We start from the raw sequence: 13,896 nt of genomic DNA, 5'->3' as shown, positions 1-13,896 counted from the left end.
TTGTTGTCTGTCTCCCCCTTCTAGACTGTTGTTGGGTAGGGGCCATCTCTATGTGTTGCTGATTTGTACTTCCCAAGTGCTTAGTACAGTGCTCCGCAAACAGTAAGCGCTCAATAAATATGATTGAATGAATGAATGAATGAATGAATGAATCTAATAATGCCAGACCTGCCTTTGAAACAAAAGCACTTTGCTACCATTGCAATGACAAACTGTGATGAAGAAGAAGGTCTCTAAGCCTATAAGCAATAAGAAATAAGCCGTAACTTATTATTAGAATATCAACATCAGATAAACCAACTTTAAAGGATGAGCTCAATATCAGAGTTGAAAGTGATGCCCACATGGAGGAAAGTCATTAGGCTTCATGAGATTGGCAAAGTCAACAGCACTGGTCTTCTTTTACTGAGTGAATGCACCTAACACCACCTCAGAATCACAACTACTGTCTTACACCAGCTAAACAAAAAAAGGCATCCATGATCCAAACAATGGCACTTTATTGATTACATAATAGCACAGCAGGAGAAGTGCAAGGATCAACATTAAGACTCCTAAAGAATTTACATAGACTTTCAAGAAAACATTTGATTGTATCAATAGATCTGGGCTTCCCTATAAAGTTCATCAATGTTCTGATACTATTTCATGACAGCATGACTATCTAGAATAGAGCTAAGTGTATTCTGTCTGATCCATTTCCATGGCCAACTGAGTAAGGCCAAGTAGGTGGAGTTGGAACAGTCCTGTTCAATTCATTCCATAGAGCCATGCCGGAAGATGCAAGAGACCTGGATGCAGATATTAACCTTTTTCATCTCTGTGGAAAATTAACATCCTCCAAGCATCAACCAAGATTCCATAGACAGTCATTTAAGAATTACTGTATGCGGATGGCTGCACTCTCAAGTCACACACCTAAAAAGTTACGCAAATATCTGTAAACCATATCAGCAAATCTGTCAGGTATTATCTAGCTCCCACCCATGAACACTTCCCATTTGGGAGCAGTTCATTTATGTGTTACTTCAATGTATCAAACCACCTTACCTCCTGCCCATGAATGCTTCCCACTCAGGGGGAATTCACTTATGTCTTACTTGCACATAGTGATGCTTCCCATTTGAGGGGAGTTAACTTATATTTTACATGCATTTAACTCCCGCCTATGAATGCTTCCCGCTTGGGAGGTAATGCATTGGCCCGCAGTAGGATAGCCACACACACAAAACTAAAAATTTTTATTGGCAACAGGAAGCCAAAACAGTCACAGAATTCTATGTAGGAAGCTCACTAACAAATGATGCAATGTTATATGTTAGACAAAGGAGAAAGCTGAATCAAGAAGACCAACACACCTTTGGAAGACTATCAAAATGTGGAAGATGTATTGAACCAGTTCCTAAGCCCAACTTTCTCTATGGTTGTGAGAGCTAGATCACACACACAGGTGCCACATCCTGCTCTTTGAGTAGTTCTACTGGCTTCTTTCGTAGGCCATACTCTGCTGCTGAGTAAAACAAGATCACCAACAACTATGTTCTGGAAAGAAGTCAGCCTCCTAGAAGCTATGTTCACTTAAATACAGCTGCACTGTGAGAAGAATGAACAACAAGCAGGATATCCAAGTGACTGATAAATGGAGAGCTGAAACTGGGAAACTGAAACAAGGAGGATGGAGGAAACATTTTAAGAATAGAGTGAAACAAAAGGCTCAGATAGAATGTATCCCAGTTGAAAATCGGGAGTCAGTTCCTGAGAATAGACCAGTATGGTATACTGTTATCAAGAAAGGAAGCATTCTTTTTCAGCAAAAGCTTTATAAGGTGTGATGAGCAAGAGTGAATCCATCTTGTAACTCAGAAGCCATTTTATAAGAGACTGTTCTTGTGGCCCCATGAACAACAACATCGAAGAAGGAATTTGAAGGTGAACTGAATTGTCCTGCTGTGAGGCAGAAGAAAGACTACTGGAAGTGACATGGTATAAGCTACCTTGCAAAAACAACCTGCAGAGTGGGAGCTGGAGGGAGGAGTAGCAGTCCTCCCTGTCTTTACCCAGTAATGGGCTTGAGTAGGCAGGCAATCAAAGCAGTGAATCAGAACACACCACAACCCCCTGAAACATGAGTGGACATCAGCGCTTAGTACAGTGTCTGTTAAGTAATCACTGAACAATGACCATAATTATTATAATAATAATTACTATTATTAATAAAAGGGGGAAAGAACCAGACTCGGGCAGCAACAAAGCCACCTAAGACTTACACCAAGATACCTACAAGATACCTATGGTTTAGCCGCCAGGAACCATCTAAGACTTGAACAAGGAAGCTTCACTGTAGGCATCTGGACTCCGGGAACTCCTCCGACTTAGGACTATCTGTATGAACTTGGGGCAGATATTCGGATGGGTAGCTATATATATATATATATATATATATATATGCATTGTGTATATGCATTTTCCCTCTCAATTGGACCAAGAACTGAATAAAACTTCAATAAAACTCAATAAAACTTCAAATAAAATAAAATAAATAAGAATTTAATTTAAAAAATTGAATAGAATTGAATAAAAGAAACAGCATGGCATAGTGGATAGAGCCTGGGCCTGGGACTCAGAAGGACATGGGTTCTAATCCAGACTCCTCCACTTGTCTGCTGTGTGGCCTTGGGCACATCACTTCACTTCCCTGTGCCTAAGTTGCCTCATCTGTAAAATGGGGATAAAAACTGTGAGCCCTATGCTGGACAGGGACTGTCCAACCTGATTTGCTTGCATGCAGTGCTTAGTACAGTGCCTGGCACACAGTAAGTGCTTAACAAATACCATAATTATTATAAAACTTTCCACTGTATATAGTGGTGATTTGGTTTCACTTTGAACTTGTCTCAGAGTTTGTGACCCAACGGGAACTATCGATTAATTAGGGCTGCACAGTAGGTGAGGTGCATCCTTGGATCTCATCTCAGGGCCTGGTTGAGGTGCATCGTTAGATCTCAACCCAAGGGCTGGGTGAGGTTCATCTTTGGATTTCATCCCAGGGGAGTAGGAATCTGGGTGTGGTGAATCCGTAGAAGCCTGTGTGAGGCCCAGCAAAGCAAGGATCTCAGTCAGGACTCATGACACAAGATATGACCAACAGAGAAACAAAAGAGAAAATCATGCCAGGCATTGTAAACATCACACATGACAAAACAACAGTGGACAACCTTTTTGTGAGCACTACGTGGCCAGGACAGGATGGTCCCACATTGGTCTTTTCAGTAACACACACACTTGTTGTTGAATTTCACCATCAGTAGTCTCTTCTTCTATCAAGACAACTATATTTAGAGGCATTTACATGCAAATGATTGTGATACTCTTTGCAGCTTCAGTGCACAATTCTTTCCTGACAATCAGTTTGAAGAAAGCACAAGGTATGTGCCATCCTACACTTGGAAAACCCCACACACATCAAAGTTTTTTTTTTTTTTAATCAGCAACATAGAACTTTAAAAAGTCACCAAAATCTGCTCCCAGGCCATGTACCTGAGCTTAATACAGTGTTTTGCACATAGTAAGCACTTAATAAATGCCATCATTATATGTACTATGCACTGTTGTACAGAGAGATACAAAGAAGGATAAAGAAGGCCAGCAAAGCCCAGGAAGACTGCAAGGCAGAATGTAGCAACAAAAGGACATCAAGCTCTATACCTAGTTGAAATTCTAGAAGTCTGCCATTGTATCCAACCTTGTATCCTACCTCAGACCTACAACAGAATACACATCCTGTTCTTAAAGCCATTGGTTCAGAGTCATGAATGAACTAAAATAATAATAATAATAATAATGGTACTTATTAAGCACTTACTATGTGCAAAGCACTGTTCTAAGCACTGGGGTAGATACGAGGTAATCAGGTTGTCCCACGAGGGGCTCACAGTCTTAATCCCCATTTTACAGATGATTTAACTAAGGCACAGAGAAGTTCAGTGACTTGCCCAAAGTCACACAGCTGACAGGTGGTGGAGCTGGGATTAGAACCCACGTCCTCTGACTCCCAAGCCCATCCTCTTTCCACTAGGCCATGCTGCTTCTGATCATGATCACTATACTCATCATGATAGGACAAAATAACCAACAATGAGATACTGGAATCCAATCAGTTGATCAACACTGAAGCAGTGGACAGAGCAACACACAGAGTGAAGACACACACTCTGGCACATAGTAAGTGCTTAAAAAGTACTATAATAATAGCTATTGTTATTTTTAAAATATATGACAGCAAGATGCCCAAGTAAGTGCTGTGCAGAAAAATGAAAGGAGGCACACAAAACTCTGGATGGTAGAAAGGCAGAAAAGTAGAAAGGTAGAGAGGTAGTGTGGTCTAGTGGATACAGCACAAGCCCTGGGGTCAGGAGGGCCTGAGTTCTAATCCCAGCTCTACCACTTGCCTGCAAAGGGCTGGGGTTTAAGTTGCAGGGGGAGGGAGTGGATTTTGAGAGGAGGCAGGAGATCTTGAGGTATTGCTGAAAGTAAGAAGCACAATAAGGAAGAGTAGCATAACATGACCTAGTGGAGAAAATGCAGGCCTGGGAGTCAGAGGACCTGAGTTCTAACCTGATTCTGCCACGTACCTGTGTATGACCTTGAGCAAATCACTTAACTTCTCTGTGCCTCAGTTACCTCATCTGTAAAATGGGGACTCAGTACCCATTCTCCCTCCCACTTAGACTGTGAGCCCCATGTGGGAGAGGGATTTTGTCCAACAATTCATTCATTCAATCATATTTACTGAGTACTTACTATGTGTAGAGCATTATACTAAGCATTTGGGAGGTAAAATACAACAATAGACAGACATACTGCCTTCACACATTCCCTTTAATAGTCTGTATCTATCCAAGCACTTGATACAGTGCTTGGAACAGAACAAGCCCTCAACAAATACCACAATTACTATTGTTATTTTTATTCTAGGCAGTTGGGGGAGCCAGACAGAAAGTAAAGACTTCCTCATTGCAAATCTGACACTTGAATTGTTTTGCTCAGAAGCTGCGAGACCTCTCCAGAAGAAGTGTCTGTCTCTGGGAGCTCTCCTTCGTCCGTTAGTCTAATTCCATTCATTGCTACAATATGGACTCCATATCTGGCCAATTCACAAACTACAAGCACTGTGCTTTTTAGGGAACGATTGACATTGTCATTGACCTGTAGTATCCTGTATGCCATGATTTAATGGTTGTGGTCTCTCTCTGTTAATGTTAATGCAAGATTAAAGATAGCCAGGCATGGCTATCTAATTTTGAGTTTGGTGAGGTATACTATGTTTAGGATATCTCTCACCCCTCCCTCATTCAAAGTGAGATGTGCATCCCTAAATAGGGCTCTTCAAAAACCCAGGAAGTCTCTGAGTGATGCAGCTGCTTCATCAGTGATTGAACAATCCATGACCTGAATCACATAGCTGCATGGAATTTTTGCTTAGGGGTGGAGTAGGAGTTGGGGTGCTTTTTCTGTAGTGGTGATGATTTGCTGAAAACCATCCACACTCTCTTACACAAACTTCTGGTTTTCAACAGGGAGCTTAGGGGACATTCTGTAACTGTGGAACAGAAATCTACTGCACCCTTTACAGAAGTAGACACTATTGTGACATATTTTGCTTTTTACACCATTTTTGAGTGTTGCTCTCACATCTGCTGTGTAAACCATTGGGATGTATTTTATTTCCTTCACTAATTTATACATTTACATATTATATCTTATTACAGTTATAATTCTTTAAACTACTTAATAAAGGACTATAAAAACTGGGCCATTATGGAGGCCTTTTAAATACTGGAAAAATGGGACAGTGAGATTGTTGTATGTTATTTATAATAAGGGGGAAGAAAGATGTAGAAGTTCAGAGGTTGGGGGTTGGGGAGTGGGGAATGGGCGAATGTGTCACTCTTACTAGGAGACTGGACAGGAAAATCTGTCTCCATCCTTCCCAGTCTAGAATCCCAGAACCCCAGAATCCCACTGTACATCTTGGTCCCCAGAACTTCTTTTCCATCCTCTGTAGCACAGGGGTTTTAAGGAATAATTTTTACAGTTAAAGTCTGAATAAATGGAAAAGCATTTGGATCTTATTTCTTGCACAAATCTATAAGCCTGGAGGGAATATAATGCTCAAACATCTGCTTGAGACTTTCCTCAAAATTAGGAACAGTGAGAAAATGCCATGGATTTCTGAGATGTCACTGTGAAACCATTTCCAAGATGAAAGAGGAAAGAACTCTCTGTGAAACCTTTGTGGAATTTATCTAATAAACTCATTTTCAGGAACGAAGATAATTATCCAGATCAACAGGCTATACCAAGCACCAAAGACTTTGAGACAATAGGTTAGGCACTGCTAAAAGCAGATAACAAATGTTTTTGAGACACATATTCAAGAAAATGGACAAATGATCATGAATTGCTTTAAATTTCAGCATAGTATTATAGCTGACAACAAATCAGAACAAAATAAAAAAAAATACATGCCAGCCTACACTCGAGAAAACCAGAGATTTTCAATGGTAATACAGAACCCAAATCTATCAAGTAATTCTGCTGCAGAACTGTGGACTCTCCAATCATGCATAGATGGACTGAGTTAGAAAATGGACTCAAAAAGACTTTATTGGCAATCTACAGTATTGAATAAGGAGACAATGATGGATCAAGCTCCAGACAAAATTGAAAGTTAGAAGTGAATTATGTCACTGTGCTTAACCTTCTCCATGGCTGTGAAACCTGTACATACTACAGAACAGATCCAAATTACTGAGTAGATTCACAAGTGTCACATGTCCATCCTACTCAACACAAAATGGAAGAGCAAAATTACCCACAGTGAGACCCTGGAATGCAGGATGCCCACCATCACAGCAACCCAGCTCCATCAAGTAGGACATGTAATGAGAAAGGATGGCAGCAGGATCCCCAAGCAGCCTCTGTATGGAGAACTGAAATAGAATGTTCACAAAGTGGGCATGCACAATATACGACAAAATAAATGTCTCCAATAATGTGACACAGAACTGGACTTTTAGGAGACAACCCAAACCAACCCAACAGCCTGATGGGCAACAATCAGGAAATGGCTTTATCTTCTTGAGCAAAGTTTGTGAAGATTGTATACTGAGACACAGGCTCACAAATAGACACTGACCTTGTAGAGGCAGCAAAAACATTCTTTATGGACACCAAATGTGAAGGAGAGTGCTGATATCTCATTGAAGCTTCATAGCCTAATGGAAAGAGCATGAGCCTGAGAGTCAAAGGACCTGGATTCTAATCTAAACTCTTTTAATCTGTCTGTGTAAATTACTGTACACATTTGGGGGAAGAAAACAGAAATAGAGACTTCATATGCTTAGTCAGTACCACAGATGGGTTGCTTCTTTCTGAGCTATTCTGGGCAATGATTATTTTGTCCAGATTTCTCAGGCCACCATCAGGATAGCTCTCTGTTCACCTTAAAATATCACTAGTTTAAAGCTATCTTGAGGATGCCCAAATATAGTTCAAAGTAGCTAATGGAGACTATCTCACACTGAATTTTCATGTGTCTATATACATATCTGGTCAGAGAGCCCACATTAACTAGTGATGTCAAATATTTTGTAAGGCTAATCAACACTGGGTAGAGGTCTTAATGGTGTCTGAGGGATCTGATATCCTACAGAGAGAAGCTGTGTGGCTTAGTGGAAGGAGCACTGGCATGGGAGTCAGAGGTCATGGGTTCTAATCCCGGCTCTGTCATTTGTCAGCTGTGTGACTATGGGCAAATCACTTAACTTCTCTGCACCATAGTTATCTCATCTGTAAAATGGGGATTAAGACTGTGAGCTCCACATGGGATAACCTGATTATCTTGTATCTACCCCAGCACTTAGAACTTAGTACTTAGTAAGCTCTTAACAAATACTATTATTATTATTATTATTATGCCTGTTGTCCCTTGCTGTAGTATAAAGCCCTATTGTGATTCTTTGAGCTTAAAGAAAATGATGTTCTTCAACAGTCAGTATTTAAGGACTCCAGCTAGGAGCTTGCCATCAACAGAAAGAAGTGAGATGCCACAATTGTTTTCAGTCAGTTCTTTCCACTGCCTGCATACCTGTAGTCTTTCCTCTTGTTTTCCATATGTATAGAAAAGAGTTTGAGTAGCATGATCTTTACTTTCTGGTATCTCAGTCCATATACCATCAAATCTAGGAACTTTGCCATTCTTCATAGCTTTGACTGAAGTAGAGGCATCATATGTTTTGGAGTGAAAATTTAGTTTTCACACTTTGAAATTAAAATCATTCTCCATGAATTATCCTCATAAATGGAAGAAGTATTCAAGAGATCATTAAAATGTGTCTAGAGTTTCCCATTTGTCTTTTTTGAGGGTGGAGTTATATCTACTTTTAACTGATGCATTGGGAGTGTGGAGTCATATGTACTCTTTAAGAATATTTAGGAGACCTTGATTTAGCTTTGCATCTTTTTATTCTTGGCAATCTTCCACTTGTCACCCATGCTTCTCAGTTTGTTCTTATTTTTGCCACAGACTTTGATAAGCATCTCTAGTCAGAAACATGAGAACTTCAAGATTTTTGCTGATATATAGTTTGTTTCACTGCAATTTTATTGGCATCAATGTTACTCACACCAAACCAGTCTTTGTTTGGATACTGGTCCCCATAATTCTTTTAAATTTCCATTCCTGCAATTTACCTGTGGTCCCTACCCTTAAATCTGTTGGGAAGATGGGACAATGGAAGAGACATTTCCCTCCTAGTTCCTTTTCCTTGCTTGATTCCAACCTATACTTATGAGGTAATGTATCTGTCTACAGCACAGAAACCATATAGCCAATGTAAAGTCTACATTGGCACACAGAGCTAAGTGCTGTCTCAGAATTCTTCTAACTAAGCAGTACATTGATCAATGATGCAGCAGTAGACAAGGAAGTAGAGAGACGAATCATGCAAGCCTCCATATCCATCTGGAGAACATCAAGCAGAGTTTGGTGGCAGAGTAGTATTAAGTTTTAAAACAAACTAAGAATTTCTTAGCTACGGTGCTCTAGTCTTTTTTATGCCTGTGAGATCTAGCTGCCCACCCCCTACTCTTCACCCCCTATAAGTGCCATATTTGCCTTGAGCTATTCTCCTAGTGTCACTTTTGAAAACACAACATCAAATGAAAAGACTATGATTCCAACAATGAAATTATGGCATGAAGCCAATGTATAAAAGCTGAACTATGCTCACCTCACCATATCTTCACTGGGCTCACTGGCACATGTGAGAAAGAATAGGATAAAGTAAGATATCCATATAGCTGCTGTAAGGGGAACTGAAATTGGATAAGCCAAAATAAGGACAGAGAAAACATTTTAAGTTAGTCAGTAAAACAGAGCCCCAACTGGAAACCAGGAGACAACCATGGCAGATAATCTAGCATGTTGCACTGCAATCAAGGAAAAATCAGCTGTTTTTGAACAAAAAAGGCAAAAAAGAAACCAGGACCAAGTGCTGCACAACAAAGGAGAGTCTGTTTATGTGCACAGCTATGTGACTTTGACCAAGTCACCTAACTTCTCTGTGCCTCAGTTACCTTATCTGTAAAATTGGGATTAAGACTGTAAGCCCCATGTAGGACAACATAATTACTTTGTATCTACCCCAGTGCTTAGAACAATGCTTGTCACATAGAAAGCCTGTAACAAATGCCATTATTATTATTATTATTATTATTATTATTATTATTATTATTATTATTATTACGATCAGGACTATGAGTCTCCATTGGCCTTTGTAGCCACATATGTACCCAAAGATAATTGTCACAGTCACTGATATTAAGGAAACACAGTAACACAATGATATCTTATTATGTGGACACTTCTGGGAAGGGTCTAGCCAGAATAAAATTGGTATATGTATCTGTCCAATTGTTAGAAAAAATACTTCATGAAAGACGATGTAGCTTTTGACCTGGACATGGTACTATGGACATGATTTTGTAGATAGAAAGTTTCAGGAGAAATGCAGAAAGTAGATCCAAGACTTGTGCCAAGTCTTCATTGACCTGCCAGAGACTTTCAGCTTAGTAAATCATACTGGCCTGTAGGTTGTTTGAAACAGCTTTGGCTCTTTGAAAAATATCCAGACAACATGCAGCCGCTCCACAGTAGAATGGCAACCAGAGCTCTGGATCAAGGCTCTTCTCTGAACACTTTGCTTTCCCAAATGGCATCAAACAAGGTTGCAACCACTCACTGACACTGTACACAGTTATGTTCATGGCCTCGCCGATAGATGCACTTCCAAGTGTGCAACACCAATATGCAATATCACTTAGATGGTGGACTTCTGAATTTGCAGCAACTTTGTGCAACAGCAAAGGTGACAAAATCATCCATGAGTTACAATTTGTAGTTGATTGCACTATAGTGACCAACACTCTTGAAAAGAGACAATTGCTCACTGTTTAATTATCATAAGCTGTTATTTAATTAAAGTCATTCTGCTGTCAGAAACAGAGAACTGTACTGGCACAAAATATCAAGAATCTCATCACAAACCCCAAGGTTCTGCTACATTACTGGATCATAGGCAGTGAGATGATGATGATGATCAGAACTCAGCTGCAGTGGGATGTTCATCTGGCTTGAATGAACAGTAGAAGAAGGCCAAAGATGATTTTTAGGCAATCCTAAACTTGGAACATGTTACAAAGGTAGACAGAGGAGAGGATCCAAGGCTCTATTAAGGCTATCCCCCATTGACTCTTGTGCTTGAGAACTGCACACTGGGCAGATTCTTCCAGGTATCTGATCTGCCATTTAAGCTATTCTGCCTTAAGAGGATAAAACACACTGCTTCAGTAAAGGTGAAAAGTTGAAGATGAAAGATAGCATTAAAAGCTGCACAGCAACTAATGCCAACCTTCAGGCTCACAGTTGTTGGTTAGTTGTGGGCAGAGCCTGGACTCTATGTGCACTGTGAAAAAAACAAAAAGTGACAGGACCAAGGAACATCATTCATCTTCTGCATCAAGTCTTCATCAATGTCATCATCATCATCATCATCATCATTTGGGCCCAGCCTGCAGATATTTTGTAGAGTAACCTGAACACTACACACTATTTATGATTGTATGGGTAAAAGAGATCAATTAATTAATCAGTCAATCAATCAATAGTATTTATTGAGCATTTACTGTGTACAGAACACTGTACTAAGTGCTTGGGAAAGTACAATGTAACTATATAACAGACACATCCCTTGTCCACAACAAATTAACAGTCTGTAGGGAAATATAAACATCAATATAAATAAATAAATTTTGGATAGGTATGTAAGTGCTGTGGGGTTGGGAGGGAGAGTGAATAAAGGGAGCAAGTCAGGGTGACACAGAAGGGAGTGTAAGAAAAGGAACTGAGAGCTTAGTCAGGGAAGGCCTCTAGAAGGAGTCACACTTCTATTTTCTGGTGGGGAAAATAATTGTCTGAAGGATATGAAGAAGGAGGGCATTCCAGACCAGAGACAGGTCACTGGTGAGAGGATGGCAGTAAGATAGATGAGATCAAGGTACATCAATAAGGTTGGCATTATAGGACAAAGTATGTGGGCTGGATTGTAGTAGAAGAATGGCAAGATATGTTTTGTTTTTAATTATTCAGATTCTTTCTTCTCCATCCAAACTCTTACCATGCTGATCCAAACACTTACCCTGTTCCTCCTTAACTACTGCATCTGCCTCCTTGCTAACCTTCTGGCATCCTGTCTTTTCCCACTCCATTCCATACTTCACTTTGCTGTATGGATCATTAAAAAAAAAAACCCAAAACCCTTCAGTCCATGTCTCTCCATTCTTCAGGAATCTCCAATGGCTGCCCATCCACCACCACATCAGACAGAAACTCTTTACAATCAGCTTTAAAGCATTCAATCAGCTCTCCCCATCCTACCTCACTTTATTTATCTCCAACAATAGCCCAGCCTACACTCTCCACTCTTCTTCACCATTTTACTCTCTATGCCCTGATCTCATTTATCTTGTCACTTACCCCTTTCCCACATCCTCCCGCTGGCCTGGAACTCCCTCTAATTTCATATACACCAGACTGCCACTCTACCAATCTTCAAATCATTATTAAGGTCACATCTTCTCCAAGAGCTCTTCCCCAGTTAAGCCCTCTTTTTCTCAGCTCACTCTCCCTTCTGTGTCATCTATGCACTTGGATCTGTGACCTTGCAGCTTTTGATGTTCACCCCACCCACATTCCGACAGCACTTATGTACATTTCTTTAAATTGTATATTATAAATTACTTATCCATTCATATTAATGTCTGTCTCTCCCTCTAGACCGTAAACTCATTATGGGCAGGGAACATTGCTGCTAATTCTGTAGTACTCTCCCAAGTGCTCAGTACAATGCTCTGCCCATAGTAAGTGCACAATAAATACCACTGATTTGCGTGTAGGGCTATCAAGGATAGATTTGTCATTTTTCCCCCAGAAATTTTCTGTTTCAAATATTTGATCACAAGTCTCTTGGGGCAAACTTACTTCTGAGCTGCTATGGGTATATACAGAATCCTGCCACATGAGTCTCTACTATGTGATGAGGTGCTTAGATAGTTAGCAAGGAGGAAACTACAGTGGAGAAATCTACTTCTAGGGCATCAACACTGAACTAGCTTCAGAGAATAAGCTAAGCAAGGCATCACCTCAGGAACCATGTAGAAATTTCCAAAGATGGCTGCCTGGAGCTTCCAATAAATGGTGGCTGCATGTTTTCTTTTAAAACTGATAATGCCACTGCCCTTCTCAAAGATGGGATGGCTATGCCACTGACTTTCTTAAAGATAGTGTGAGGAGGGACTTGGTTAATTGATGGGGCCCAAAATGGAACCTCAGAACCAAGATGCTCAGAACACCCTGTCAAAAGGTGGCTGAAGAGAAGCACTCCACAGCAAAACGTCATTACATTATGATGTGATGGTGACATGCAGCATGACAGATGCCTAATGTCTACAGTGAGCCTACAACAACCTCCTTTCTCTTCAAATTCCCTGCCAAGAGAAGCTAGAGAGATCTGGCCTGCACACACTCTGCTTATTCCTCCCCAGTGATATGTTAATCATCAGCAGTGTTTTGAATACTGAACTTGAATTTCAAAATTTTAATGCATTTTCATGTGGTGCATCAAATTACATTTTGATCTTAAAGTTTGTTAAAATAGGTCATTTGCAGAGTTTCTTATAATAAGTTTTGGAATTTGGAGAAAAAATATAGCATCAGCTTTGAAAAGATGGAATATTCTATCATTAGGGTGTTGTGCAATCAACTTAAAATATACCTAACCACGTCTATGCTCTTCTTCTCCTCTTCGATGTGCAGGGGGATTGTGCTGTAATAAAGTATTACCTGTGTTACACCATAAGGAGAAATACCCCCACTTGTCACTTCCTGAGAAACACAGCCCTCAGGAGCTTCCAACTACAGTCTGGAATTGCCAGGACTTGACAGCAAGACAACTCATACTCCTTGTACACAGAGAGCTTCCCTTCTAAAGGGGGAAATGGAGATAGACAATTTATCATGGAGTGGAATCAGAACAAATACATTTGAATGTTAAATGGAATTAATATAGGAGCCATTAGTGGGGCTGAAGATTATAGTAGAGGATGGGACATTTTGGAGATGATGTATCTCTTGGAGTCACTATGAATCAGACATGACTAGACAGCATTCAAGAGAGAGAGATAAACTAACATATACACATAAGTCCTGTGGATGAGTATGTATAAATGCATAGATTATAGTAACAGTATTTACTAAATGCTTTCTATGTGCCAAGC

The 13,896-nt window shown here is 40.1% G+C and overlaps 1 protein-coding gene across 1 annotated transcript in view; it reads right to left on the bottom strand.

Moving 5' to 3' along the window:
• Positions 1 to 13,896, bottom strand: part of GPR26 (G protein-coupled receptor 26) — a 54,636-nt gene that overhangs the window by 6,201 nt on the left and 34,539 nt on the right. The window contains 2 exon segments of the mRNA XM_038758424.1: positions 11,756 to 11,760; positions 13,730 to 13,747. Coding sequence (XP_038614352.1) covers positions 11,756 to 11,760; positions 13,730 to 13,747 — 23 coding nt within the window.

This window comes from Tachyglossus aculeatus, chromosome 16, assembly GCF_015852505.1.
Source record: "Tachyglossus aculeatus isolate mTacAcu1 chromosome 16, mTacAcu1.pri, whole genome shotgun sequence".
In the NCBI taxonomy this organism is placed as follows: Eukaryota; Metazoa; Chordata; class Mammalia; order Monotremata; family Tachyglossidae; genus Tachyglossus; species Tachyglossus aculeatus.
Note: the sequence above shows the minus strand (reverse complement) of the source record. Positions and strands in the feature narration are given on the sequence as shown.